This window comes from Paecilomyces variotii (assembly GCF_004022145.1).
Source record: "Paecilomyces variotii strain CBS 101075 chromosome Unknown C8Q69scaffold_11, whole genome shotgun sequence".
Taxonomy (NCBI): Eukaryota; Fungi; Ascomycota; class Eurotiomycetes; order Eurotiales; family Thermoascaceae; genus Paecilomyces; species Paecilomyces variotii.
In genome coordinates, this window is record NW_021167150.1 from 524,454 (window position 1) to 551,053 (window position 26,600).

Below are 26,600 nucleotides of genomic sequence, written 5' to 3' on the forward strand. Positions count from 1 at the left end.
ATCGAGAAGTCAGCAGATCAGGATTCTCTAGCAATACTGAGGAAAGTAGACGAGTGATAGTAGAGACTCCTTACTCTATATCATGACGAAACTGACTTCCACCATCTACGAGAGACCTCAATCAAGCATCTTCAGCATCAGCTCCAAGATCTACTTTGGATCTTGCCGCGGGGCTGACTCGCTGAGTCCGCCAAGTACTTAATCGCCCCTGTTATCCTTCCGCCATCCAGGCAGTGGTCCAATACTCAAATCAAGGGTCGCCATCAACGGTCTGGCCATTTGCTTTTAGTTAGACCAGCAACACAACCTAAACGCCATCAATTTCGTATCAAATTCTTTTTGATATGTTCTCATTCGTTCACTTGTGTTTCCGGATGATATCATTCATCACGCGCCCACTTTTTCTCCATCCCTTCCAGCTGCTTTGCGATGTCTTTTTCCCAAGCAGTACAGAAAGACAATTAGAAGACGAAGAAACAGGACAGATTGGTGAAGTATTATACCAAAATCATAAGCGCTTCTGATTCGTTACTAAGTATTTTTAGGGTGATACGCCAATCGTCTCGACTGAACAACAATACGACCAATCTTCTCCAAGGGAATGTACCGAAAGTCAAGGACCGCAATATTGCGACAACCCCTATGCAAATCTTCCAGTTATTGGCATAGGCATGACCGGTAGAATCCATCAGATCGATAAAGATCGTGTTGTAAAAGTGGCTAGAGTCTACTCCCTTGAACATCTCTCCGAGCCTGATCGTGGCGACACGGAATATATTAACGAAATGAACCGGGAGACTATAAGACACGAGATCTGTGTCTATGAGCGCTTAGGAAGCCACAGAGGGATCATATCTTGTCTAGGGGTCTCTGAGCATGGAATCGAGCTAGCCTTTGCAAACCAGGGCAATCTGGGATCCTACATCGAGAATAATCCAGAACCAACCGAATCTTTCAAAGCCACGTGGATATTGACTCTTACCGATACTTTATCTTACGTCCACTCGCGCAAGGTCTTTGTGGATGAGATTGCACTCCGCAACTTCTTAGTAGCTGAAGGACAGCTCAAGCTTGCGGATTTTGGTCAATCTATTCTATTGCCTTTAACTGCTGACGTGAATACAATATCCGAAAATGATCTAACGGCAAAGATTGAGATACTTCATCTCGGCTGGGTTATTTGCTCAATCGCACAGTGGCGCGTTCACAAATACTACTTCTTTGACACAGAGAAACCGCAAGAAAATCCTTCTATGGGCGATCTCTTCTGCCGAGATCTAGTTCAGAAATGCTGGAATGGTGAATATGTTAGCATGGATGCTTTAAACAAGGAAGCGCATATTTTATTGGGTGAAATGACTTTAGGAGGGCCAGTTTGAAAGCTCCACCAACTGACAGGTTGACGCGTAGCTAGACATAGGATTAAATAGACTAAAAAAGATACGCTCAGAAAGCTTGGGATTCCTCGAAATACCAACTACGAGGCTCGTGGCATGCAGGCGAAACCAGAAGGCTTTCTTGCTTTCTTCGGTCGAGTCATCATCTAGGCTTCCAGGGTGCGTGAATCATCCCTCGAGCAACAAAACATGCTGTGTGAGCCACCACAGATTGTCTTGGGCATTAGAAACGAAATTGTTCAGAAGAGCTGCTATTACCTTACGAAGAGTGTCTATCTGATATGATATCATTAAAATGTAGAATTCGATAAACATCCAGTCAATCCCCGCACGTGCATAGTTTGAATTAGCAGATCGGCCATGACCCTCTCTCCATCCTAGATATCAATATCAGTTCATCGCCACAAAACTTCATCAATACCATAGAAGAGACACGCCCTCTCTAAACCCCACACATCGCCAAAATAACCTGATCCGACCCTTCCTCCCCATTCACATCTCCTATATACCCAACACACCCTTGTCCCAAATTCTGAAACGCCACCGGCGTCTGCTCCCTATTAACCGGCTCCGGAAGGAAGACATGCGACTCGACTACTGAGTCCCTCCCGGGGAGATACAGCGCCACTGCATTATCGACATTTTTTAGATGCACCGCCTTTTGCGAGTAGGACTGCGGAAGTCTCTCTTTGGCCAGATAGCGATTTGTTGCGGATGAAAGGACCGCACGCTGGTTTAGATATACGGTTGTGCGGTGATAGTCGCCGAATGCCCAGGGGAAGTTGAGTTTCGTCCGCATGAAGCGGTTGAAGGTTGGTGCGTTAATGAAGCTGGAGAAGAGACAGCAGAAGATTAGGACGCCGCCGGAGCGCACGTAGGTTAGAACGCTGTCGAGGGCGCGCGAGTTGGAGGGATCTGTGAGACCAGGGTCGGTTGCGAGGATCGCGTGTGGGTGGTTGGCGCTGAGGTAGCGGACTGCAGCGTCGGAGTTGGAGGCGCGCTGGATTGTGGCGTGTTGGAATAGTTTGTCAACGAGATAAGAGTACATCTCGTCAAACCAGGGTTGGGAATCGATAGAGAGAAGGAGGACGCGAGGTCTCTGGGGAGTGGCGTCTGATGCTGATAAGGCAGCCATGGTGGTTGTATGGTTGGTGTAGTGGTGGTAGAGTAGAGTAGAACGAGACTTGAAGTTACCTGGTGGAAAGTACAATTCCACTATTAATCAATATCAGTTTGTCGCCCAGCAGTCAGAGGCTGGCTTGCAGTGAATCAATTGACTTTATTGTGTGTCAATGGGGTGAACGAACAAAGAATCTGCTGAAGATCTCGTACCTACCAGGTATATAACAGAGTTGTAGTTACTTACTCCGTCGATTGTATTGGAATTGAACGAATCGCGGGCTTGTTTATTCTCCGTTTACGGGCTTCTATAAGTAAGTATAGGTGTCAACACCACATAATTCCGCGAAATGTCGCGTGGACCCTAATAACATCTCAGGTAGTATCTTAGAAGTTAGAAGTCACCCCACTCGCTGACCCCTATGCACCACAGATATCAGATAATCAGATGGCACATACTTACCCGGGCCGAGTAATCTTAGCAGTTATCAGTGGAGTCTGTACTTTTTGTACGAACCCTAAGTACCTAGTTAACCATAAACCAACAGATTAGACAAGCGGTTAAAGGAGTCAACTAATATTAACGGTTAAAAGTAGTTACTACAGCATTATTTTCTTAGGAACAGATTAAGAATTCTGCCTTTTCTCCTTACACTATACTTGCACGCACCTAATTATATGAGCTTTACATACAATAGGTACTTAGCGCCTTCATATAATACTTGAGATAAGTAGGTAGTTAATGTAATAAATGGGGAGCTACATCTTACTATAAGTACTGTACCTACTTAGGTCTTGGCGATAAAACTAATTTGGCTGCCAAATATTATTATGATTTTATAGTATTTCTTCCCGTCCTCGTACGCGATCATCTAACCCCCTTGCCCCTCTTAGATATCTAGAGTATCCCTCTACCTCAAGCTCCTAGCAATTGCATCTGGAATTTCAATCTCGTATGGTGGGTCTCCTCATGCTCCTTAACTCGCTGTCTCAGCGACGAGTTCTCCCTGGTGTAGCCTAGTGGAGTCACGATAAATGACTTGAATGTAAGTATTATGTATCGAACAGGCCTTTTATAGAAGGTTGCGGATCACGATAATAAGGAAATACTAGAGATGTAGTTGCAAGAAGTATATATGCTCCAAATAGTGAGAGATATTACGAGACCATGGAACGTCCTCTGCAACCGTAAAGATAAACTATATTAGATGCTTCTGGAAATTAAAACAAGAAATAACATAACCACCCAGAGAAGAAAAGCAGGTCAAGATTAAAACGCAAATAGGATAGAACTTAGCACTAATAACAAATAAAGGGTATCTGGAAATAAGATTATTAAAGTCTCAGCATACAACCTCTTTGTCCTGTGATGTTGAACCACATTCCCATCCACTAGGCGTTAACCAGACAGTGTGGCCGGTGGGCGAGATTCGAGGCGCGAAAATTGGGCTTCTTCTGCCTGCTTATGGACATGACTCGTTCTGGATAGTTCGTGATAATACCATCCACTCCATGCTCGAGCATCTTTTCAACCGTAGCTTCGTCGTCGACGGTCCAAGGGAAGATCCTCATGTTGAGTTCATGAGCACGCTTGACTACTTCTTTGTTTATCCAGGGAACATAGCCGGGTGTATTGACGCTCGCAGTCCAGGGATCTCCATGGGCTGGTCCCACAATCTCTGCTCCGATGGACGCAGCTGCTGCAATCCAATCTCCCTGAAAGTCGGCAAGGTCGATACCCCCAAGCCATGGATAACCACCATCAACAGGTATGATACCCTCTGGCTCCACAAGTGCCACTATCACCATGTGGGGAAACTTCTGCTTGATCCCTATCAGAGTCCGCCAGTCGAACGACTGCAGCGTAGTGCGGGAAGCAAAACCACGTCTCTCCAGCAAGGGCACGATATCATCCACGTATTTCTCCACAGGAAACGTCTCGTTTGGCTTTAGTGGATCCAGCTTCGTCTCGATATTGATGGCGACGTTCTTGTTCTCATAGCACTCAATAAGATCCAGGACCTCTTCAAGAGTTGGAATGCGGGTATCCTCGTAGACTTGGTCTCTTCGTAAGTCACAAGCCATATGGAAGACAGTGGATTTCACAGTGTACCTTGAGCCTGCGGATGTTCACTAAGCTGTAAATCACAGCTCATCGATTTGATCTCCTCAAGAGTCAGATTCGCAACGAAAGCGCCGACATGGTCACCACGGCATTTCTCAGCTGTGATTTCATGCTATAAGCATTTTAGCATCTTCCTCCGAAAAAGCTGCTGCGGACACGAGCTCACATCGTGCCAGACGACTGGAATACCGTCTTTGGTGAAAACAACATCCATTTCCAGAACGTCGATTCCAACTTCCTGCCGGTCATTGTCAATTACCTTTTAGGGGTTCCTGGCGAGTACTGGGCCACAAAACCAACCATCGCATATGCAAATGCCTAGACATGGCATTAGCAGAGATCTTCAGATGCGCATTTCATCATCCTCAGGAGCGGTTGGTTCTACCCAGAGGCAATTCTCGGTCCTCATCCCAGTACCGCCCCGATGGGCTTGGATCTCCAAGAAGCCTTGATCATGGTGTCCCCAATCTTGCGGAATCGAGCCGATACCGACAAACGAGACAGCAGCGCCCAGAAGAAGCAACGATGACTTGACGGTAGATTTTACCAGAGTAGGCAGAGAAGCTGACAGACCCTGGGGTTCAAGCAGATACTCGAGTGATGAGGGTAGATATTGGGCGAAGTTTTGCGACAGACTCTGACCACCTTTGACAGCAAACAATTCCCAGGCCATCCTAGGCCCGTCCTGTGTACCAGTCAAGTGTGCGCAAGCGTAGCTAACTTGAGAGAAGGAAGAAAGAAGATGCTCCTGATATCAAGAATGCTAGACAGCTGCTTTTATCATCCCTTACGGACTCCCCAGAGACGTAACCCACGCCAAGTAGACAGTCATCGCGACGCCCGCAGTGGGACACGAAGATCGTTATCAAGGACGAATTACGTCTTGGTAACGGCCGTTATCTGCACCTCCCATCGATGATAGCCATGACTTGAACCCATCCGTTGTTCTTTGTTTGGGTCGGTCCCCGCCGGAGGCTCACTAGGGCTGAAGATCGACAGCGCATTTGGCACCGGCTTTCGAACCTCGAGCGCCAAAGGTGACGTCTATACGAATAGCAGCCTCGTATTTCATGGAGTCTGGAGAACCCTCGACGCTTGGCTGATGGAGGGGTTATCTCCGAGAACGGAAGGTTATCATCTCTATCACCAGCCGTTCCGCTCTTGGCTGATCTGCGCGCAAGTTGATATCAGCACCCCATGTGGCAACCTTCTTATGGAGATGCTGAGGCGCGTCTAAGTATGTGCCGTATGAAGATCGTTATATTTTTTTCTATCATAAGAAAAAAAAAGATAGATGCTGTTTTTGTTCATTTTGTAGGCTGTACGTACCACATGTCTACAATATACTAACCACTCTGTTAGACCATAACGCGACAAGTAGTGCGCTTACTCAAGGAGTCATACTTAACTGGATGACCAGTATGTGCCGTTACGCAGCTCGTACTCTAGCCCCTTACATATATTCAAGGTTGCTTTGACACTTCACCATGCGTACCAGGATAGACTAGTTGCAGAACCCAGACATCCCATGATCCATGGCATATGCCGGCAAACCATAAATGAGCACCAAGCCAGATGGTAACAGACGATCGTCCCCTTCGTCAAGATCCAATAGGTATATCATATCCAAAAAGAAACATCCACTACAGACCTCCTTGCTTCCCCAGCTCGTCTCCCAGCAGCTGTATAGTCCTCTCATACACTCGAGCCCCCTCCATTTCCCATCGGTCAGGAGCGTCCACATAATCGTCAGTACCATACACATCCTCATCCTCGTTCTCGTTCTCATCCCCTGTCCCATCCACATCCATTCCGTCTGCTTCCTCCTCTTCCGTGACCCGGCTATCTTCACGATCTCTAGCTTCAACAACTGCAATACGACACGCTTCAGCAAGACTTTTAATCCTGACTTTCTCAGTCATGGATACTACATTGCGTCGGTTCTCAAAGCCTGAAATCGGAGCACCTGTATCCGCATCTTCTCCCGTTAAGAGGGATGCGAAAATCGCATCTAATTTCTTGATCAGACGAAATGTAGACCGTGGAGAAAATGGATATTCTGGCAGATAGCTATTGACGAGACCAGCCAGAGATATCAAATATGGTATTTGAAGAGAAGCTGAAAAGAAAAAACAGTTAGCCATAAGCTCCTTCATATATCTAGACCCAAATAACGAGACAGGGAAGAGGGAGGGAAACATACGCGTCCCGCTAACCCAAACAATATCAATTATAGCCTCGAGGTCTTTCACGACCTCCTTGAAGCTCTCATAACCTCTCTCCGCCTCGGGGATATCCTGCTCGCCAATAGCGCTGCTGAATTTCTTCGCATGCCGCCGATTCACCGTCAGGATACTTTTGTCGATATGATTGATCAGAGCCGTTTCTTTGATAGAGCCAGCTTTTAGCGGATGAGCTCGTTGCCGTGGTAGACTTGATGGTGTTGCAGTAGATGTGGAGAAAGACGAAGGAGCTGGTGATGGGAGGCTTGGATGAATGAAGCCTCCGGGAGGTCCTCCAGTGCCGTCTGGTGAGAGAGCCATTTGCGGCTAGGTAATGATGCTCAAACAAATATCAAACAAATATTAAATAGAAATTAAGATATGTTATATTCCAAGAAATGGTCCGTTGGGTTTCGAGTCACTCGTTAGATTGAATGAGTTGCGCATGATCCAGTCATTATTATCCTCCTGTCCGCGTACCTGGCACTTGGAGTCTCGAGCAAGTAACCTGCTGGATATCCAAAAAAAAGAAAATATCCACATATATTCCAAGGCGGTTAAGTTTATATTTTGGTTGTTTCCTTTACTCGGGTTGCGCGTAGAGCCAACGGTAAGTTAGTCTGAGTGGTAGACCTCTTAAGATGTCATACGAATGCCAAGACCCGGAAATTGTCGCGTAGACTTTCCGTAAAGGGATTCAGCAGCTGAGCATGAGATGAGATATTTCAATCTAGGCTTTACATGTATATATACTCTGAGATGGATAAGCCCGGGGGAGAAGTTCGATATTGCACGAAATTGTAAGAGACAATGCAATCCATGCCAAACACTCAAATGGAGACAGCGTTCTAGGACTGCTTTACTTTTCCGACCTCGCTTCAATATGATAATGCACAATAGACCGATAAGTCAAAAAACTTCTCAGACATCAAGGCAAAAGGGGGAAGAGAAATCCAGACACACTTGGACCCCTACGGCATCTGCAGTTTTATACAGCATCCTTATATACAATCACTTTTCCAGCTCAAAACGCCCCTATATCACGATCAAATCAAGCAAATCAGCAATGCCCAACTAAGCAGACCCACGAAGCGAAAGAAATGAAAACCCAGTTTCAGAGTGGTGAGAAGATTTATAAAAAGCTGGTGTTTGAAGGCATGGCACAAACGCGGGAGATCCCGATTTATGCTGCTCTGGCCCCAGCGGACTCATCAGAGAAATAAAGGGTCCATGTTGATCAGAGGGTTGGTATTTGCAGAGATGCACTTACAGAAATGCAGAGTCTGCATCTATCGCGAGCAGAATATCCTTTTTCTTTTGAGATCCGTCATACCAGTAAAGCCTGACTCCAGCAACGCCTCGCTAACCGGGTAGTATTCTATGCAACTTTCCATGATTATCTGAGAGAACCTATGATTCCGGCTATAGACAAGTCAGTATCGCGTTCACGGCAAGGGAAAAAAAAAAGAAAAAAGCTTCAGAGATATAATAGAAGAGCAGGAATGTCACTTACCCTAAGCTTTCCTCGCTGCTTCTTCATCTCCTGGATCTTCCTCTTATCCTCGTCGAACTTCCTCAACAACTCATTCTGTCTCTCCTTTCTCTTCTCGCGCGTCTGGAATCTATAGAAGTCTCCCAAACCACTCTCCTTCTGCTTCTGTTTCTCAATCAACTCCTTCTCCTCCGCCTCGCGCGCCAGACTATTCTGCTTCGGTCCGCTTGTAACGGTGATGAATCCATCCTCATCCGGCTCCTGTGCCTTGCGGGCCGCTTCGCGAGCGCGCATTTCCTCAACCTGCGTGAACGCCGTCATGTAGTCGCTGATGGCGCGGAGAAGGTCCGCGCGCGCAGGGTACCTGAGCCGCTCGTGGGTGGTGTATCTCTGGAGTCCAAGCGGTGGCACGCGGCCTTCGATCCCATCACCCCAGACGATCTTGGTCCGGTTCTTGGATGCCTTTCGAGCGGCTTTCAGACTCGCTTCCGCGCTGGGCTTGTCGACGAAGACGACAATCGCGTGCGCACCACTCTTGTGCAATTTCCTGTCCCATGTAGACGGGACCCAGATATCCTCAAGCTGGCTTTCGAGATCGTCTGCAGTGACGCGCTTCCGCTTTTTACTTTTCTTAGCGAGACTGTCTTGGGCGAAGGCTCCGACGCTTTTCTTCTTTGTCGGGACATCTTCAAACTCGACTCTCTCGACTCGTCCGGCAGAGAGCTGAGCGCCGAAAAGATGCTTCAAGTGAGTTTCTGTCGTATCTATGGGTACATTGACCAGGAAGAGAGAACGAGGCGAATCGGGATCGGGAATTCGAGGCTCGTGAGGACGGATGTAGATGTAATGCGTCGCGGATTGGGGAAATGATGATACCGCTGGCAGCTGGATAGGTAGGGCGGTATACCCTGCCACTTCTAGAGTTTCTTTCTTCATCTTGCTTGATGGCAGCGACTGCTCAGTGATACAGTCGCAAAAGTTGTTGCGCGGGGAAGAATAATTATTTCGGAGCTCGATGGTTAGCAAGTTCGGGCGGAAATTTTACGCGAGCTTTCATAGGCTGAGCGGCAGGCTAATCCTGCCGTTTAAGTAGGTATACTAGCACTAGCATCCACTCGATCGACAAGCAATATTCGTACAACATTTCCTCTGAACAATAATAAATGCAAGTGTCTCCTGCTCAAATAGATCATATATGAAGAAACTTCATACCATACTCTACACCTTGTCCGGGTCATTGATGCCGCCGTTCGTGATCACATAAGTCGCTTCACGCTCGGGGCAATCTGCTGGACATTAGCTTGCGACCCGATCTATCAAAACAATAAGCTCACCAGGAGAATCCTGAATTTTAGCGACGCGTTCATCTCCTCGACCTTTGCGTAGCAAGACTCGAGTAGTGGAAGCATGAGCGAGAATATGTCCACCAACAGGCTTCCGGCCGTCTGCACCAGCAAAGAGAGCGCTAGCGCCAGGGTCACTCTGGACTTGATTCGTCTGATGATCTATGAGAAGTGGTCACATAGACAGACCGATAAAGAGGGTCTTACCATCAGCACGCAAACATTGAATTCTACCAGTGTCTGTCAGCAAACAACCGTCATCCCTTGTGGGGGAATAAGAATACCTTCTGCCATGTGCGCAAGCTTCATCAGGAACTGATTGAGCTTCTGCTGGCGGTCCGCAAGCTCTCCACGGCCGCAGTAGTCAACGCGAAAGCAATTCATAATGCTGTCAATTATCAGCAGTCTATAGTCACCAGCTGCAAATTCCTTGGACAGAGTATTGAGCAATTCGAGCTGATGCTCGCTATTGAGTGCTCTGGCATAGGCAATATTCTCTTGAGCGAGATCAGGGTCCATTCCGAAACGTTCAGCTATCTGGGCAATACGCTCGGGTCTGAACGTTCCTTCGGTGTCGATATATGCGACCTTCCCTTCCGCACCACCCATTTCCTTGGGAAGCTGAGCCATAACAGACATGGTGTGAGATAGCTGAGTTTTACCACAGCGAAACTCGCCATAGACCTCACTGATACTCATGCTTTGGAATCCACTGTTCAAACAAAAGAAAGACAATGTCAGATAATTTAAAACTCAGGATGAGCAGCTTCACCCACCCTCCAAGGATAGCATCAAACTGCTTGCTGCCCGTGGAGATCCGGACAACTCTCTTCCTCTGGTGACCCAGTTCCATAGCCGTAATGAACCCAGACGCAGAAGGCTGGATAAGTATGAGTAGAAAAGCAGACTACCAAGTGAAATCATAGAGATGCTCATACCAAACACTTCTGGATAGCTTCCTTGATTTTCTCAACCTTGACTTCACTGAATCCCTTAATCTTCAAGAGCGTCTTGCGTGTGGCTCCATGAACAGACTAGACCACAACAGGACTTCCATTAGCATATCCTGTGGATAAAAAATTTTGTTAGAGGAATCAAATACAGCAACAGTATAGAACCCATTGGCTTTCAGCTTCGTGATGTCCGCCACTCCAATCCCTGTCCAGTTTCATCAGCGGATGTAACTTAACAGCAAAGAGAGTAGAGCAAACAGGGAAGGCTCCTAGGAAAAGCGCACCATGTGCTTGGATACTGTCGATGTCAACGATAAAGCCCTGATGACAGGAATGCATCATGTTAGAGGCTTGTATTTGACAGGCCCTCTCTCAGAGGATCGGGCAGTGGACAGATTCTCCTACATCGTCATCAAACTCGCCGCTTGCGTTTGAGGCAGGCATCTTGATACGTTCGTATACTAGATAGGAAGATAAGTGATGGATGTGATTAACTTAATCCAGATCAATAATGCCTGGAGAAGAATACGATGAAGGGCAGGGTGGGATTAGGGAAACGGTACCAAGGAGTGTCACGGGGTTAGATGGCTTTCCACAAGAGGAAATTCCGCAATGGCTCCGAGTCTGCCCAGATCATGGGCGGCCTGCAGCTCACTGGGAATGTGACAATCTGATAAAGGCTTATTATATGGAAAGATAATCGATGTCTTGTCTTCTACCCACCTTCGCCAAGACTTCTGGTGAGCAGCATCGAGTCGTATACGGGAGATGATAGGAAAGGCCACAAATACGCGTAATAAGTCTCGAGTATATTTTTTTAATATCCCAGATATGATGTGAGCGAGATGAGAAGACTGTTGAAATGAGAGGTTGCCACCGCGCCAGGTGCCTCACGATAGATTTTTCTTTTCTGATATTCAACACCGACAATCAATCCATACAGCTTGAAGCCAAGACCACACGAGAACACCATCGTTCGGTCCTTCGCCATCTTTCCTCCGCCCCGATTAACCCTCACTTTCTCGCCTCGTCTCCTCCTTTTTCCGGTAACGCTTTTTTATCATCTCGAGTCTGGAGATACCCATGAGAGAACACTAGACGCCAATCATGAGGCTTGAGCCATGCAGGGAATCCAAGTCGTAGGAGATCCTGGGACTTCGTGAAAACTTTTTGTCGTCGTATACATAACAAATGTCGGTGCCGAGAACCTGAAACAGGGGCATGATATATGCAAAGGGAAAAAAAGCCTATAAAGGTGGAAGGTTAAAGATCGACCGTGTCGCAAACCTAATACAAAAGGAAGAATGGTAATAAAACGTCCTGGCGGAGAAGTATAGACTAATCATAGGCCCATTTAAGCAACCGCGGTAGTAGGAGCAGCCACCGGGGGAGCAACAGCCGGGACCTCAGCAGTAGTCTCAACGACGGTAGCAGTAGCGGTGACAGGAGTAGCGGTCGTGGCCGGGGCAGCAGCGGGTTCAGCAGCTGGCTGGGCGTTGGCCTCGTTGGTAGGGCACTCCCGAGAGATGTGGCCAGCCTGGGAGCACTTGTAGCAGACCTTGCCGGCAGAGCTCAATGGGCCACCGTTGGGAGCCGTGCAGTCACGGGAGATGTGTCCCTGCATGAAGTATGAGCAAAAGCTGGCGGTCTATAGGAAGCAGAAACACTCACAAGCTTGCCGCAGGCATAGCACTTCATGGCCTGAGCCTGGCAATCGCGCGCGAAGTGGTTGGGACCACCGCACTTGTAGCAAGTAGCAGCTCTGGGGTAGCCGCCATATCCACCACGGTAGCCGCCGTTGAAGCCTCCACGAGGAGGAGCAACTCCACGACCGGCACCCTGGACAGCAGGGGTAGTGCAGTTGCGCTCCAGAGATATCAGCAGTTATTCGAAGGAAGAATCGAGGCGCCAACATACAGCAAGGTGACCAGGCTGGTTGCAGTTGTAGCAACGGCCACTGGCTGCGCCACCGTTAAGGCGCAGGGTAGGGCAATCGGCCTGAACGTGGCCTAGACCCTGGCAATGATAGCATTGCTTCGCTGATCCGGGGTTAGAATTCTGTCGTCCCGCCTATCATCAGGTAGGGTTCTTACTCTCGGTGGTACGAGGACGGGGGCAACCGTTGGACTCATGTCCTATCCGCTCGTTAGACGAACTCGTGCTATATCAGGGGTACATGCGTAACCAAGCGTACCGGGTTGCTTGCCTGCAGAAAGTTAGCGTGAGATCGCAAGGAATGCGTGGATGACGGGGATCCACCAACAGTTGTAGCAGAGACGCTCAGAGGATGAGCAGACCTCTAGAATGAAGTCAGATATCTCTCCATTCCCCACGGAAATTAATAGTCCATTGTTCTACTGACCAGCATAGTGGCCAATGTTACCACACTTGTAGCAGGCACGACGTGACAGCAACATCTTGTCGATTGACTACCATCACCATAGTCAGTCCCCATGAACGTCCACCCATTACTAACATTATCAATCCATCCACCCGGGAACATCATCGCAGGCAATTTAATCTGTTCAAACTAGACCAGGCTGTGAAAGCGACAGCATTCCGTGCTGAACGAGCGGAAACCAGAATATAGTTGGGATTGGCGTTGCCGTTGCTTGCCGCGGAACAGGCCGAGCGAGGGGAGATCGGACGAAAAAAAGGACGAAACCCCCACACAATCATGACAGCAGGCGCACGAAACGAAACGAAACGCATAACCCCCCAAGGTCCTAAGCCTTATTTTTGCCAGAACGAAATAAAAGACCACTCACAATTCCGGACAACACCTAGTGACTTCGGGGCTCCTTGTCGATAACTCTATTTGCCCGTCAGCTTGAGAACCTTGGAGGAGGGGAAACAGCAGATCGCAACAGCCCAGTACCTAAAGTGTGGGCTGGCTCTGCGAACAAGAAGGTACTCACAACGCAGCACACCGTACTTAACCCTCACAGCTCTCCAAGCCCACCGGACCGCAGGTAGAATCCTTCCCGTAATCCTCAAAATGATACAGAAATAAGTAGTCGATGCCAGCGCAAGAGGAGAAAGAGAAGAATTGTGAGGTCTTCGGAACAAAATTGAAAATCTTTAGCTCCCGCGCTTTTCCGCATTGCGTAAGGCCCACATCCCCCAGATTAATATTGGCAGCGCACGCACGGCCCAGCTGTATCTGCACGTTCCTGTCGGACTCTACTACTATGTACATACTCGAGGAATGACAGTCGAGATGGGCATTGTTGCCGATGTCAGATTAGAATAGAATAAGATACAGGCGTTCATGAAAGATTACTGATATACTCGAGGTACATATCCTTTTTCTTTGTTTTTCTTTGTTTTTTTTACTTGATATATTAATAAAGGTGTATCGATCGACATATAGTACTTAAAACTCCCCACCCGTGTATATTTAATGCATAGCAAGACCTTCGCTTGCAACATCATGCTGGGCACAACTTGCGAGAAAATATGATCTACGCGTCAGTCTCCTTTTCAATCACTGCGGGAGCTTTAATCTGTCGTCCCTTGAGGAATTCCAGTCCCTCGCCAGCCTAGAGGTTTGTCAGTTAGATAGCAGTCAGGAGGTAGCAGAACAAATATGGACTTACGTAGCTGATCAACGGAGACACCTCAACGCCAGTCGCCTCGCCCTCCGAAACAACGACACAACCAGCATTTTCAATCCAGCGCTGACCCTGCTGCATAATATCTCTCTTGCTCGTGTCTGGGTCGTCCTCCCCGGTGCCCCTGGCGTTCTTCAAAGGCGAGAATTCGTCCTCGCGCTTAACTTCAATGCAAGCGAACTTGTCCAAAGGAGTCATGGGGAAAACGTCGAAGACGAACTGCTCCAACTTGACGCCGTTGGGCTTCTCAGGCTTCACAGACTCGCCGGTTTCGGTGTTGATGTGAGGGATCTTCTTGCGAGCAACGTGGTGTGGCAACTTGTGCGACCATGTCTCGATAGACTCGAAGAAACGGAAAGAATAGTAGTGGTTGACAATGTTGGCAGCGCGGAACTTGAGGACATCAGGCTGCTTGGGGTCCTTGGCTTCCGCGGTCTCCTTGTCGATCTCAGAGTATTCCACGACATCTGGCTTTCCGTTTTTGAGGAGGATAAGGCCAACCGACTCAGAAGCACTGCGCTTTCTCACGACCTTGGTAGCGATATCGACGTCCTTTGAGGCAGCAAAACCAATGAAGACAGGGTCAGCAACCTTGACCAAGCAGTTGTCAACACAGTAGGCATGAATGTGCTGAATTCCACGGTCCCTCATATCCTTGCGGACACCGGAAGTCAGAAGTGCTTGGTAGATACCACCGTTTCCATCAGGGGCGACAGCAACCTAGGCTAAATTAGCATGGAGTCGGTGGTTTTTAGTAGTCCCCGTCTTAACTGACCTTGGCCTTGCTCTCCATGAGGATCTTGCCATCATTCGAGATACACGGCAGAACACCCTGCTCGAAGATAACAACGTTGCTCTTTTCCAAGCCAAAGTACTTGTGCTGCTCGAAGAATTCCTCTGTCGGCTTGCGGGTCGGCCCACTGGTCATGACATACCACGGGATCACCGCTTTCTCCTTGCCATACGCCTTCTGGGCCAGAAGCTGCACCTTGGCGATACGCTCAGCTTGGATCTGGAACAAGGACTTATGGCTAGGAAGACCAATATCGAAGCAACCCTTGGGAGCGGAGCTTCCCAGCCGGGTGCCCTGTCCACCAGCCATGAGGACAACTGCCACCTTGTTCTCTGCCACAAGCTTCAATCCTTCCTTATAGTATTTTTCCAACTCCTCGGGGTTCGAGTCAATTATCGAGGCTGTCGCCGTCTCCGGTAACGGTTCCAGGCTGGTCTGCTTCTCCTCAGCGGAAGCCTTCGGCGGGTTCAAGGCCTTGTCCGCGAGTTCATTGATGCGGTTGGGATCGAAGTTAGAGAGCTGGTGGAAAAGCTGCGTCTTCTCAGCAGGCTTCAGTTCTTCGAGAAACGCGAAGACCTGGCCCTGGCCAGCTTTCTCGAACCTCTCCTTGAGCTCGTTAAACTCCTGGGGAGAGGGCTCGCGGGGAGCATCCTCTGCCTTGCCATGGAACTTGTCCAGGATACCGGAAACTGTGTCTTTCACTGCGGCTGCCATTGTTTGCCCTTTGGATAAGGAGAAAAAGAAACTAGACAGGGAAACAAAGCTATTGTATAAGAGCTGGTCGCAGTGGCGCGGACTCCCGCAATTTGTCCAGTAGCGGGGTGGAGCTGAGGACTTGGAGGGGTGTCTTTGAATGTCTCACTTGCTCCGCACACCGCCTGGCCGCTGGCTGCTCGTGGGGCTTAGACGACGTTTTCGGAATTTGGCTACGTGCTAAGTTTACTTGCCCGCCGACTAGTCAACGGGTTAGGACACATCGCGTTGGTATAAAGCAATTTTTAGCTGGATCCGACAAGCTATTAATATTATTATCGCGCCACGCTGGCCCAGCAACCAGGCCGGCAGAAGCGCGGATATCCGTCATCGCCGCAGAGCCGGGTGCGCATGCCACGCCTAAAGCAAACCATTTGTTGACCATGATGCTACTAAGTTGTAACGTAGAGACTAGCAAGTAGTTATATGGATTATAGTTCTTTTTAACGGATTCTAGAAGACTGCTGGGAATAGCCTCTCTCACCAAGAGCTGGCGCGAAATATTCGAAATAAACCTCCCATACCGACGACGCCTGCCGCCAAATGCATTCAAAGGATAATATAGATGTGAACTCAGGAACAGCAGGTATAATACAAAACAAACATAGTATCTCATCGCCGTCGCCGGTCGTAGTATCGGTCATCCCTCGAGTCGCGATTGCTACGCTCGTTGCGGCGATAATCGTCATGCCGTCGTTCACGAGGTCTATCATTATAGCCTTCTCTCCTCCTGGGACTCCGGCTGCGAGATCTGTCGCGTCGAGGGGGCTTATACGACTCACGCTCGTCAGGTCTGCGCCGCATCTCCTCCCTGTCGAAAACCATGCCATAGTCGTCTTTACGGCGATGCTCATCGGAAACCCTATACTGGCGTTTCTTCTCCAAGCCCGATATACCGCCGAAGCCTCCTCTCTGGCCTGCGCGTTTTGAATTGGTGGCATTGCGCCAGCTTTCGGATAGTTTCGAAACCTGCGCGAAAGTTAGTTAGGATGATACACCACAGCTGTTGCTGGAGGGCAACGTACACTCTGAGAGAAATCCACGTGGATACGGTGATCATCAATCAGCACCCCTTGCATTTTGAAATAGGCTTGTTCGCAGTCCTTCTGGTTTTCAAACTCGATAAAGGCATATTGCAAGCTGTCACCCGTTCGCTTATCCCGTATAACCTCACACGACAAAATTGGCCCGAACCGGCTGAAAATGAGATGGAGATCTTCGTCTGAACCTTTTGTCAGCTCCACACCACAATCTGCGAGATATTTGGGTTACGTACCTTGGGTCACGGGGTTAAGCTTGCATACAAACAACACGTTTTCAGGCGGCTTTACTTCGGCAAATGGGAGATCTCCAACCATTTCCAGTGTCAAGGCCTGAGCCCTAGCTTCACGTTCCCTACGGAGTTTCTCCATTGATTCCTCGTCCATATTTTCGTCCAGTTCTTCGTCGTCAGCGATCCTGACGGTCGCCAACTGCGCCTTGGAAGGCGGTGGGCTCTCAGGCGGTTCGACCAGGCCTGGGGGGTCATCGTAAGGGTCATCCAGAATCACCGTATGGCGAATACGGATGTCTTTAAGAGGTCGTCCATTATCGTCGATAAAGGCTTCATTGATTTTCTCAAGGACGTCAAATCCTTCAACGACCTTCCCAAAGATCACGGCTTTCCCATCCAGGTAATCGAGATTATCACCGAGCGTAACGATGAACTGGCTCGCTGCGAGACGCTCATCGGGATCTGTAGGAGACGGAACGGTTGCCATGCTCACCGTACCCCTTTCAGTATGCTTCAATTTCGGCGGCAGAGGCACGGAGAACGTTTTCTTCGAAGGGCCTTCCAATAGACCCCATATCGACGATCCGCCATCGCTCTCTGGGGAACCAGGACCGATCGGATCACCTGTTTGGAAGGTAAAATTCTTTTGGACACTATGTACCGGCGAGAAATTATAGTATTTCACTTTGCAGAGCTTCAGGAAGCTAAACCGTAGCCACATATAAATCTTAGTTTCACGTTCAGCCACTCACCATATCAAAGGGCCGACAGAGAGAGGGGACTTACTTCTCACATGCTTTCGGGGAAGCATCAACTAGGAGGTCTATCACAATGTCGCCAAGCGATGTCTCGAGGAGCACACTCATGATGGTGCACGATCTGAGCGCGTCGCGCTGATGACGAAATGGACAACTCTAGTCGAAAGGCACGTAGATTGGATTGTTTTTGGAAAAAAGGGTATACTGAAGGATTCTATAGTCCGACAAACTGTTTTTGTAGAGCCCTCACGGAAATCAAAAGTAGACTCGACAGTCCAAAGCTGTTGCGACACAGAGCAAGGACATGCGACAGGAAGTTCTGCGATGTTTCTCCGCGGCAGAAAAGTGGAGTGCAGGGCGGCGAGACACCAGCTGCCCGAATAGGCATCAGACTACTAGCTCAAAAAGCTCCACGCTATTTGGTATCAGAAAAGATCCCAGACGCATCGAAATAATCATATTAGAGCAGCTTCTATTCCTCCAGATCATGGCTTTGAGATATGACCGCAGAGGGCCTCATCACGTGCCTCCCGCCAAAGCAAGGCACGACAAGAGTGACCATGAGGAGTACTACTCCTAGTTTACGACATATAGACCAGTACAACCTTAGTACCACCTGGTTTCAGGCACTCGTCAAGATTGCAATGTCCGGCTTATGCTCCCGATTAGTTGCCTTAGATAACTATGGTATGTCTTTGCACAGACCCACCGGTTTCGGTCACAGATATGCTTATTGAGGATCATCAAGCATACGCAAGACACACGCCATGATTAGACACAGGCCAAATGTGGAGGGCCTCATTGTTTGTACTATTTCCAGTGGTCAGCTCGAGACTTGTCTTCGGGATTATTCTTCTCCTCTATCATCGTGAGTGCACTCCCCGCGACTCTTTAAAGGTGAGAATAGTACCGATCACACTGGCAACTATTGATGTATTCCAGGACGGGAAGGCTAGGAAATGCTTCAAAACGCAGGTGCGAAACTCCAACTTTCGCACAAAGAGAATCTGTGAGAAGATATTGGTCTTTTGAGTAATCCTGAACTGAACTGGTAGCCACCGGCAATAACTCGAGCACGTTATTTTTTCACCACTCCACGGATATCTAAACAGCAGTTGGGGAGTTACAGCAGAACATTATTCAACAGTCTGGCTGTTTCCATGTACGATCCACATTGGGGAGTCACTGTTGCAGCATGATGATGTTTTGCAAGAGCTACACGTATTAGTTAGTCGGTCTCTAGGCTCGCATTGCACTCCGAAGAATTCTTGGTGCAACCCCAATTCTACTATGACCAGATATCGGACTTGCCGCATACATCCTGTGGGGGTTACGAATGCAGCAAGAGCAGTGCCTCATGTGGTAACAATATTCCGTCATGTCGATAGCGGTGCCGTATCCTGCTCAAGTGCACCTATCCTTCTGGAATCTGGATCCTCGTTCGAACCCCTGAGGCTCATAGTGCATTCGTGGGCATTCCACTCCTATAAAGACGTGTTATGAGACAGGTATAATTCTTATGTCGAACAACCAAGCTGCTGCTTGTCTTCGCTACCACGGCTTCTTAGCCTCCGGCTGCCGTCCAGCAGCGCAGGGAGTCCATTTCAGCATCTGGGATATTCTACAACGAGACTGTTCCAAACGAGGTTCTGGAATACGAGGCGAATTCTGGACTAGGCAGCTTTGCCTACTGAGACAGGGATCTCAGAATCGACGAGACTACCGCAGACCTTTCGAGATCATTTCGTTTGCGAGCAGTCCTAGGCCACGCTGGTCCGGACAGTGCCTGGTTGCCACACATTTAAAAATAAATTCTTAAGGCTCCGGACTACCATGGATGTGCCTAGACAATACAGGGAGGCGAGATGGTAGTCGAACTTGATGGGCTCCCAGGAAGTTTGCTCTGATTTCAATTTGCAGAAATAGAGGCCAATCAGCTTATCGAGGAGGTCAACCCTGGAAGCAAACACCGGACTTGGCGACGGTTGTTCAACATGACTTTCCTCAACAACCTAACTGACAGGTTCGTCTATTTCAACAATTGCAAACGCGTAGCGGATGCTTGCTCTGCGGAAGCTACCCAGGTTCTCTAGGCTTGAGGTCCATGATTCCTCTACGGTGGCTTTACCAGTGTCTGGACCGACACGAGGGAATGCTTTAGATCCTATTAATGATCCAGAAGCCCAGATTTATCTTCTATCGTTTGCCTCTTTCTATCCCAGCAGCTTGTCTTCCTTCTCAAGAACTAACCTCTTTCTGTGATCGACACCAGGGATCCTGAATGGTTTATACGTGTGACGTTACTCTGTGGAACAGGAGATCCAATCCAAGGCTTCTTACGAATTCCCCTTGTTGTCCATCGACACCGTATTCTATGCTTTCTCACTGTTCTTCTCAACCTGATGGGGCGGCTCGTTGCATGACCCCTGTGTACAACAAAGAATTTAGGTGCCAAACTAGCCCAGAACGATCAGTGGAGCAAATGAATTAGCGAGAGAATGCTGGTCCTGCATATTAGAAACTGGTTATGATTGATCTGATTATTGACGCCCTGGAAGAGAAGATGTTCTTGGAGCAAAATAATAAGACAATCAGCCCGCTTAGTCGCCATATATGACTTAAATGGGAGGCATCCTGGAAATACTCTACATAATGCTTGTTACTGTACTTTGATGCCTGTCAGACAGCTTGACTATGCTAGCTTACTCTTTTCCAATCGCATGATATTCGTATCTCGAGGTTAAATAAGTCCTGTGCATGACAATCACCTTACATATGGTCACAAGAAGATCTTATTGCCCAGGCTCTTGACTTCTCACTGCCCATTGTGTGGGCACATCCTAACCTGTGGCTTTTATCTCTTATCTGAATGCTGGATGAACGGGAATGATGGCAAACCGTTCTGATACACGTCAAGATGAGCCTGATTTGAATCGCCGATCAAAGAGGAATACGCCATTTCTAGGTCCTCAATTCAGGCGCAAAGGTGCCAAAGAACCTTTCAGTCGAAAGAAAGCTGGGAACAGTCCAGCTCCTAGTGACGGAGAAAACAAGAAGCGCACTGGTCCACAGCGCAGAAGGATTCAAGTTGCAGTATGTGTCTGCCACTATATCACCCAGAATATTGTACACATACTAATGTTTCCAGTGTAAACGGTGCCGTAGACGGAAAATCAAGTGCAGTGGTGATCCAGGCGATGGTCAAGGGTGCTCGAACTGCAAAAATTCGGGTACTCCAGACTGTCAATTTCTCAGGGTGAGTGAATACCACGATCTAGTTGTCTGGATTGTATTGACCAGGCCCCTCTGTTATAACTTAGGTCAATTCATCCGAACTTCAGCCTAGATCAAGTTATCCTAGCTGGCTATATTCGGCATCGAGTACACCTTCCCTCCTGGGCTCGACTTACGGTAATAGTCAGCAGCCAGCTTCCAAAGGTGCTACATTATCGACGCTCCAAGCAACAAGTTCATCTCTGCGTCAACCAAACTATGGACTAGGGACGCACGCCGAGCGTCGTTCATCCACGAGGAACAGCTTTGCCGGCAGTGTCCGGGGAGACTATGAAAGTGACTCCATGGCCGCACAATCGATGCAATCGCCCGCGTATCTGCTGCCGCATTCCAACTCGAGTGCAATGCAAAGATACTGCGAGTACCCGGATATCACTCGATTGAGCTATTCTAGTCCAACTTTCACGAGAGCTCAGGTCGGAACACTCTATCCAGATCACGATCTCTTGAGTCCGCTAGCGCAGACAGAATATTCATACCCTGAGCCTTCCCATGCTTCGCTATCTGCTGATATTCCTCCTCTCTTTCCTGCACTTGAATCTTTGTCCAGTGGTCAAGGATACGATCGAACCTTGCCCGATCCTACTAGCAGAAGTCAGCTGTCGACCAATTCTATGGCGACTGCTTCATCATCGGAAATACCTCCGTCATCGTCATCACACTTCCCATCAGAGATAAATGGAAAGTCTAGGAACCGGTGGCTATCTCAGAACGAGGCGTCACCGAGAAGCCAGGCTTCGACACGGACTATCTCGAGTGTCACTGGTATCGTGAACCCTATGGACCACATGAAGGCAGCTTCAACTGCTCATGACGTGATTTTCAAGTACATGACGATGGGGAGCAGCGTTCCTCCACCTCCAGTCGCGTCCGATACGTTCAGTGAGGATAGAGCAAACACCGCCGATGACTATCGCACACATGCAGATACCGAGCTTACCAGAAGTCTGTCCAGAGATGATGATTCTCTGCTTTCTGTCGAGAGCTGTAGCCCACAGATGTATGGCTACAGCACCAATGAGAACTCTGGACGTCGCTCTCGAATGGAAGCATCCCCTTCTTCAGCTACCTTGGTGAATGGACTGCAATATACTCGTGTTAGGCGGCCTGACAATCCCAGTCTTTTGCCCTATGGTTTGGTTCATTCTGAGACTGCATTGGACTTCCGCGCCCCCTCAGATATCCACAAGACATCCATACCTTCAGTCAGTAATACCACCGGTTGCTAGATTGTCGATAACAGGAGAGCATCGGCTGTTCAATATGGCTCATGCCTATTCAGTTACTCTGCAGTCTGATCCGCCTCGATCTACGGTGCTACCGAGCCCTTACATACAAACCTCTGAAATCCACGAGCAGGAATGGATGCTCAGGAAGTATGATCCTCGCCGTTGATATGCCGCGAGTTTTCATCATCCTTTAACCCTTCAAAGTTCGCGACCTGGTGATGCGCACTACATCATCTGGACTAGAGGAATGCCTCATCGCGATAATTGAAGTGGATTCGAGATCGTTTATCGGTCTTTTCGGTTCTTTCGCAGGATATATTATCTATGAACGGATACTTGATTTTGTCAGTCGAAATTTCACCTGGGTGAAACACGCTTGCTTTTTTCCAAACTGCATTAATCATAATTCTCATATTTCCTCCTCCTTCTTCCTTGTTTTTTGTCCCTGCCATTTTCTTCACAAGATCCTTGATATCCATTCTTGGATAATATTTTTCCCCTTTTTGTCTGATTTTTTTCTTTTCGGGTTGCACAGGATCCATCCACGATCCATCCAGTCTGCCAGGTTTGGGATTGGGATTGGGCTTTTCATCCCATCTCATCTCTATGCATTTCTCTTCTCTGCTACCTGAGGGCGGGATATTATCAAGTATAACTTATCTGTTCTTAGAGTCTTATGGTCGGAAATAATGTTTTCTTTGCTCTTTCTTTCTTTCGTTCGCATTTCCTTGGCTCCGATATTTATTTTTTTCGGAATATCTACAGTAGTCTAGTACTCCTTTTTTTCTTTTTTCTTTTCTTGTTTCTTGATGTACAGTACAGCGAACCTTCCCAGTAGGTAGCTTACCTTAGTTTAGCTTAGATATAGGAATGATAATTTAGATAGATAGAGTTACTGAACTTTAGTACCTGTCTATGGATCAAGACTGACTTTGCAGTTGTGTTCAAGTAAGGTTTGAATTCAATGAATTGTGTGTTGTACCTATGTGTAGAGCGCTTGGACCGTTACTAGCATATGCAGCAGGTTAGTTATTTCTATTTTTGGCAGGGGATGGTGAACAATGTTCCCTGTGTGCGCTTTGTAAGGGGACAGAGAAATTGTGCTCGAGTAGTACATGGGTGATTTGCGTGATGTGATATCATCTAGAACAGGGGGACGCTGGGCTATAAGACTACGGTGCTGGATGGACTTCTTGGGTAATCGGGAATGCCGTGTCTACAAACATACTTAACGGCATATGCAGTGGTGGACAAATATGTGGGCTGGGCTTGCAGGGAAGCTGGTGGAGGCAGAATAAGGAAATGCCCCTGTCATATACTAGCTGCAGTACAGCTCCCAGAGCGCGTTGGGGACATATATATGTTTCCAGCAAAACATGCCGCGGTATTTGCTTTTTTGTATCCATAGAAGTAAGAGTACATCGCTGATAACCGATGCTGGAAGGATGATGATGATTCCGGTGACTGGTGGTTTTGGATGATGCTGATGCTGGTAAGAAACAAGAAATTTGGTTAAGAAATATCATCCAGAGCTTCCGATTTTCGACGTTCCGCTCTTCCTCTCCGTCATCGTCATGGTCATGATAAAGGGTATGCCACCAATAACATTTTGCGCCACCGGTACTACCGCTATTATCAGATCCAGCATCATCGGCCCCCGGCCGCCTCTGACTCCAATCCCATCTCCGTCCGTCAGCCTGCAGTCGTTTAGTCCTTGCTCTTCTTGGGACCCTTGGTCTTGGCAGTTCCGCGGAACTTCTTGGAGCGGTTCTTTCTCTGCTTGCCTGTATGAAGGAAGAGATTAGGTTAGCTTCGTCTCTTTTCACATTCGACACGTCCCATCCAGCATAGGGATGAAAAAGCTGGCGTGGGCGCGAGGAGTAAAACATACGCTGCTGTCGGCTGGCCTTCTCGATCTTGGCAGCGGCACCAATGCGGACCAGACGGTAGTGAGGCTCGAACTTCTTCAGGGCCTCGTGGGAGTCGTAGACCAGAGCGAAACCAGTGCTCTTGCCACCACCGTATTGCGTACGGAAACCGAAGACGGAGACCTGGTCCTTGTTGGCCTTGTAGAGGTCGGCCAGCTTGTCACGGAGCTCATCCTTGGAGACGTTGGGGCGGTTGGGGTGGAGGACATCCCTACACGAAGAAAAATCATCATGTTAGATATTGCAGTCTGAAAAAATAGTCCCCGATCCAGGCCACGCATATCCCCTTGATCCTCCTCTTTCTTTGCTGCGCATTCCTCCCTTTCCAACCGGCGCGCTGGTGATGTTCATCTTGGTTTCATGATGGGGGATGCTTACACGACCATCTGCTTTCTGCCGAGCAGAGGGTTGCGGATGAACTTGCGCGTCCGCAGGGTAACGGGGGCGTCGGCCATGATTGCGGTGAGTTATTGACGGAAACGAACCACCGGCTGCTGTGAGAATCTGCGTCGACAGGGGCAGATACTCGTGGGACGATGGGTTGGCGAAATTGATGTCGCTGTCGATGCCGTCTAAAGATTCAAACGTATTTTCAATTTCGGGCTGGATGGTGTGCGGGCAAGTCAGGTGTGGGCTCGGCTAGGGCCTGGCCCACGCTAAGCCCGATCGGGCATACTCCCACCACGGCCCTTTCGGGATGAACGAGGAAGAGACGAACATCGCGTCGTTGTTCTCGCTTGGCTTCTTTTACTGCGTTCCAGAGACAATAATCCTGCGGTTGTCGACCAAGATGGCTGTGGATGATATTGATGATGAGGCATGCATCGCAAAATTGGTTGCGCAGTACTTCCAGATGGTCGAGCCACGCGACCTCTGTGTTCCCTCCGCCGAAGCCATAGTCCGTCCGGCAGCACAGACGGCCATCTATGAGCAGATGTTTAACGAGACCACGGTGTGGCCATTACCCCCGGTCAGTTATCGAACAAGGGTCTTGAAAATGATCATATCACGAATTGAAGAATCGATATCGAACCCGGAGGAGGATGTATGATGCCCCTCCCCGTGCCTGTTCTGTTTTAGCCAATCATACTTGGAGCCTTTGACGTCTCTCTATGTCGCTTCTTACTCTACACGCGCACATCTTCTCTTCCTCCCATATGCGGTCGATTTCTGTTATATCCATTCTTTCTAACATTATCTTTCTTATTCTTTCTAGGAGATCATAGAGGATCTCATGAACTGCTGGGGCGAACTTATTGCACAGCCAAAGCAGTCCCCACTTGACCAGGCTCAACAATTGTCGTATGTCAAATATATAGCACCCAAGTCTCAAGTGAACGAGGAGAGTCGCTCTGTTGTCACTTCGGAATCTAGAGGTCTCATCTTATCAGCTGGTACCACAGGGTTCCGCACGTGGGAAGCCGCTCTGCATCTAGGGACATTTTTATCTACTTCAGAGGGCGAATCTCTTGTGCGCGGAAAGAGAGTCATCGAGCTGGGCGCCGGTACCGGATTCTTGTCGTTGTATTGTGCGAAGTATCTGAACGTAGAGAGCGTTCTAGTTACTGATCGAGAACCAGCTTTGATCACTAACATCCAGGATTGTGTGAGCCGTAATGAGCTTGGAGGAGCCCGGATTTGGCCTGCGATCTGGGAATGGGGCAGCAACCTGGAAGAACCATCCAAGAGCCAGGAGCCAGATGAACCGTGGCGTTTTGATATTGCGTTAGGAGCTGACTTGGTACGCGAGTCTATACTCATTCCGTGTATTTATCACTAACTTGGACATGATTTGTCGACTGCTGCAGATTTACGATGTCGACCTCGTCCCTCTTCTAGTGTCCACACTACGTGACATGTTCGAAAACTACCAACTAAAAGAGTTCCTTATCTCTGCTACTCTCCGCAACCAAGACACCTTCAAGGCGTTCCTCAACGCCTGTGGTAGGTTCCCTCCTTGCCTTTATGGGGTTGTAGTCGATATCTTCTGACAAATACCACGCAAATTGTACGACTTGCTAACCCCGGACTTTCTGCTGCAGAAACAAATAGCTTCCAAATCAACAAAGTTCCCTTTGAGTCACCTCCCGCGGAGGCTCAGACGGGGTTCTTCCATTCAACGTCCATCCCTATCGAGATTTACAGGATCACACCTCCGTCCGAGACGGATCGGTGATCACTGCGATTACAGGGGGTTTCGTTGTTTTCAACCTAGTCTGCAGGTGTGCCATGTCTGTATCACCTCATCTTGACCCAATTTAGGGCGCCGCCGACTCCCGTCGATACCGTCTGGTGTCTCAGCTTACC

The 26,600-nt window shown here is 48.6% G+C and overlaps 12 protein-coding genes across 12 annotated transcripts; 5 read left to right on the forward strand and 7 right to left on the reverse strand.

Moving 5' to 3' along the window:
- Positions 1–261: 261 nt before the first annotated feature.
- C8Q69DRAFT_76405 (kinase-like domain-containing protein) lies at positions 262–1,609 on the forward strand. Its single transcript, XM_028634012.1, has 2 exons — positions 262–494; positions 546–1,609. The coding sequence occupies exons 1-2, from the start codon at positions 345–347 to the stop codon at positions 1,377–1,379; spliced, it is 984 nt and encodes a 327-aa protein (XP_028482613.1). The 5' UTR covers positions 262–344; the 3' UTR covers positions 1,380–1,609.
- C8Q69DRAFT_76406 (hypothetical protein) lies at positions 1,610–2,879 on the reverse strand. Its single transcript, XM_028634013.1, has one exon. It carries the CDS (start codon positions 2,530–2,532, stop codon positions 1,840–1,842), a length of 693 nt encoding a protein of 230 aa, XP_028482614.1. The 5' UTR covers positions 2,533–2,879; the 3' UTR covers positions 1,610–1,839.
- Positions 2,880–3,663: 784 nt separating this feature from the next.
- On the reverse strand, positions 3,664–5,799 carry C8Q69DRAFT_76444 (PLC-like phosphodiesterase). The gene is made up of 5 exons (XM_028634016.1): positions 5,027–5,799; positions 4,942–4,959; positions 4,808–4,879; positions 4,630–4,753; positions 3,664–4,573 (listed from the first exon to the last, which is right to left on the reverse strand). The coding sequence occupies exons 1-5, from the start codon at positions 5,312–5,314 to the stop codon at positions 3,909–3,911; spliced, it is 1,167 nt and encodes a 388-aa protein (XP_028482615.1). The 5' UTR covers positions 5,315–5,799; the 3' UTR covers positions 3,664–3,908.
- A 137-nt stretch (positions 5,800–5,936) lies between these two features.
- C8Q69DRAFT_476912 (hypothetical protein) lies at positions 5,937–7,519 on the reverse strand. Its single transcript, XM_028631295.1, has 2 exons — positions 6,845–7,519; positions 5,937–6,760 (listed from the first exon to the last, which is right to left on the reverse strand). The coding sequence occupies exons 1-2, from the start codon at positions 7,182–7,184 to the stop codon at positions 6,285–6,287; spliced, it is 816 nt and encodes a 271-aa protein (XP_028482616.1). The 5' UTR covers positions 7,185–7,519; the 3' UTR covers positions 5,937–6,284.
- A 754-nt stretch (positions 7,520–8,273) lies between these two features.
- C8Q69DRAFT_447101 (meiotic recombination protein DMC1) lies at positions 8,274–11,095 on the reverse strand (the record flags this gene model as incomplete). The annotated part of the gene is made up of 8 exons (XM_028629178.1): positions 8,274–8,285; positions 8,377–9,309; positions 9,580–9,641; positions 9,690–9,860; positions 9,983–10,410; positions 10,475–10,578; positions 10,637–10,732; positions 11,057–11,095. The coding sequence occupies 8 exons, from the start codon at positions 11,093–11,095 to the stop codon at positions 8,274–8,276; spliced, it is 1,845 nt and encodes a 614-aa protein (XP_028482617.1).
- A 2,585-nt stretch (positions 11,096–13,680) lies between these two features.
- On the reverse strand, positions 13,681–16,221 carry C8Q69DRAFT_476952 (UDP-N-acetylglucosamine pyrophosphorylase). The gene is made up of 3 exons (XM_028631296.1): positions 15,041–16,221; positions 14,251–14,985; positions 13,681–14,193 (listed from the first exon to the last, which is right to left on the reverse strand). Exons 1-3 carry the CDS (start codon positions 15,770–15,772, stop codon positions 14,116–14,118), a joined length of 1,545 nt encoding a protein of 514 aa, XP_028482618.1. The 5' UTR covers positions 15,773–16,221; the 3' UTR covers positions 13,681–14,115.
- On the reverse strand, positions 16,222–18,281 carry C8Q69DRAFT_476954 (cyclophilin-like domain-containing protein). Its single transcript, XM_028631297.1, has 4 exons — positions 17,871–18,281; positions 17,088–17,788; positions 16,837–17,033; positions 16,222–16,780 (listed from the first exon to the last, which is right to left on the reverse strand). Exons 1-4 carry the CDS (start codon positions 17,948–17,950, stop codon positions 16,424–16,426), a joined length of 1,335 nt encoding a protein of 444 aa, XP_028482619.1. The 5' UTR covers positions 17,951–18,281; the 3' UTR covers positions 16,222–16,423.
- A 244-nt stretch (positions 18,282–18,525) lies between these two features.
- C8Q69DRAFT_76417 (hypothetical protein) lies at positions 18,526–18,926 on the forward strand. The gene has a single exon (XM_028634014.1). It carries the CDS (start codon positions 18,629–18,631, stop codon positions 18,872–18,874), a length of 246 nt encoding a protein of 81 aa, XP_028482620.1. The 5' UTR covers positions 18,526–18,628; the 3' UTR covers positions 18,875–18,926.
- Positions 18,927–20,731: 1,805 nt separating this feature from the next.
- Positions 20,732–22,365, forward strand: C8Q69DRAFT_513997 (hypothetical protein; the record flags this gene model as incomplete). The annotated part of the gene is made up of 3 exons (XM_028633331.1): positions 20,732–20,935; positions 20,991–21,098; positions 21,163–22,365. The coding sequence occupies 3 exons, from the start codon at positions 20,732–20,734 to the stop codon at positions 22,363–22,365; spliced, it is 1,515 nt and encodes a 504-aa protein (XP_028482621.1).
- Positions 22,366–22,521: 156 nt separating this feature from the next.
- C8Q69DRAFT_77033 (hypothetical protein) lies at positions 22,522–23,199 on the forward strand. The gene has a single exon (XM_028634019.1). It carries the CDS (start codon positions 22,584–22,586, stop codon positions 22,995–22,997), a length of 414 nt encoding a protein of 137 aa, XP_028482622.1. The 5' UTR covers positions 22,522–22,583; the 3' UTR covers positions 22,998–23,199.
- Positions 23,200–24,072: 873 nt separating this feature from the next.
- Positions 24,073–24,748, reverse strand: C8Q69DRAFT_488154 (40S ribosomal protein S24; the record flags this gene model as incomplete). The annotated part of the gene is made up of 3 exons (XM_028632036.1): positions 24,073–24,149; positions 24,257–24,504; positions 24,672–24,748. 3 exons carry the CDS (start codon positions 24,746–24,748, stop codon positions 24,073–24,075), a joined length of 402 nt encoding a protein of 133 aa, XP_028482623.1.
- Positions 24,749–25,083: 335 nt separating this feature from the next.
- Positions 25,084–26,469, forward strand: C8Q69DRAFT_509559 (putative methyltransferase-domain-containing protein; the record flags this gene model as incomplete). The annotated part of the gene is made up of 4 exons (XM_028633102.1): positions 25,084–25,338; positions 25,510–26,034; positions 26,102–26,237; positions 26,336–26,469. The coding sequence occupies 4 exons, from the start codon at positions 25,084–25,086 to the stop codon at positions 26,467–26,469; spliced, it is 1,050 nt and encodes a 349-aa protein (XP_028482624.1).
- Between the last annotated feature and the right edge of the window lie 131 nt (positions 26,470–26,600).

What these genes read in the sequence shown, in the direction of transcription:
- C8Q69DRAFT_476954 (XM_028631297.1), bottom strand. Translation starts at nt 17,950, where the DNA reads ATGAGTGTGCTCCTCGAGACATCGCTTGGCGACATTGTGATAGACCTC. An exon ending in TCCCCGAAAGCATGTGAGAA is followed by an intron (nt 17,789 to 17,870) that starts GTAAGTCCCCTC and finishes GCTACGGTTTAG; the next exon opens with CTTCCTGAAGCTCTGCAAAG. An exon ending in ACGTGGATTTCTCTCAGAGT is followed by an intron (nt 16,781 to 16,836) that starts GTACGTTGCCCT and finishes ACTTTCGCGCAG; the next exon opens with GTTTCGAAACTATCCGAAAG.
- C8Q69DRAFT_76406 (XM_028634013.1), bottom strand. Translation starts at nt 2,532, where the DNA reads ATGGCTGCCTTATCAGCATCAGACGCCACTCCCCAGAGACCTCGCGTC.
- C8Q69DRAFT_476912 (XM_028631295.1), bottom strand. Translation starts at nt 7,184, where the DNA reads ATGGCTCTCTCACCAGACGGCACTGGAGGACCTCCCGGAGGCTTCATT. An exon ending in TGTTTGGGTTAGCGGGACGC is followed by an intron (nt 6,761 to 6,844) that starts GTATGTTTCCCT and finishes TTTTCTTTTCAG; the next exon opens with CTTCTCTTCAAATACCATAT.
- C8Q69DRAFT_76405 (XM_028634012.1), top strand. Translation starts at nt 345, where the DNA reads ATGTTCTCATTCGTTCACTTGTGTTTCCGGATGATATCATTCATCACG. An exon ending in AAACAGGACAGATTGGTGAA is followed by an intron (nt 495 to 545) that starts GTATTATACCAA and finishes AAGTATTTTTAG; the next exon opens with GGTGATACGCCAATCGTCTC.
- C8Q69DRAFT_76444 (XM_028634016.1), bottom strand. Translation starts at nt 5,314, where the DNA reads ATGGCCTGGGAATTGTTTGCTGTCAAAGGTGGTCAGAGTCTGTCGCAA. An exon ending in TTCCAGTCGTCTGGCACGAT is followed by an intron (nt 4,754 to 4,807) that starts GTGAGCTCGTGT and finishes AAATGCTTATAG; the next exon opens with CATGAAATCACAGCTGAGAA. An exon ending in TGAACATCCGCAGGCTCAAG is followed by an intron (nt 4,574 to 4,629) that starts GTACACTGTGAA and finishes GAAGAGACCAAG; the next exon opens with TCTACGAGGATACCCGCATT.
- C8Q69DRAFT_476952 (XM_028631296.1), bottom strand. Translation starts at nt 15,772, where the DNA reads ATGGCAGCCGCAGTGAAAGACACAGTTTCCGGTATCCTGGACAAGTTC. An exon ending in TCATGGAGAGCAAGGCCAAG is followed by an intron (nt 14,986 to 15,040) that starts GTCAGTTAAGAC and finishes AATTTAGCCTAG; the next exon opens with GTTGCTGTCGCCCCTGATGG. An exon ending in TGTCTCCGTTGATCAGCTAC is followed by an intron (nt 14,194 to 14,250) that starts GTAAGTCCATAT and finishes ACAAACCTCTAG; the next exon opens with GCTGGCGAGGGACTGGAATT.
- C8Q69DRAFT_76417 (XM_028634014.1), top strand. Translation starts at nt 18,629, where the DNA reads ATGTGGAGGGCCTCATTGTTTGTACTATTTCCAGTGGTCAGCTCGAGA.
- C8Q69DRAFT_77033 (XM_028634019.1), top strand. Translation starts at nt 22,584, where the DNA reads ATGCGCACTACATCATCTGGACTAGAGGAATGCCTCATCGCGATAATT.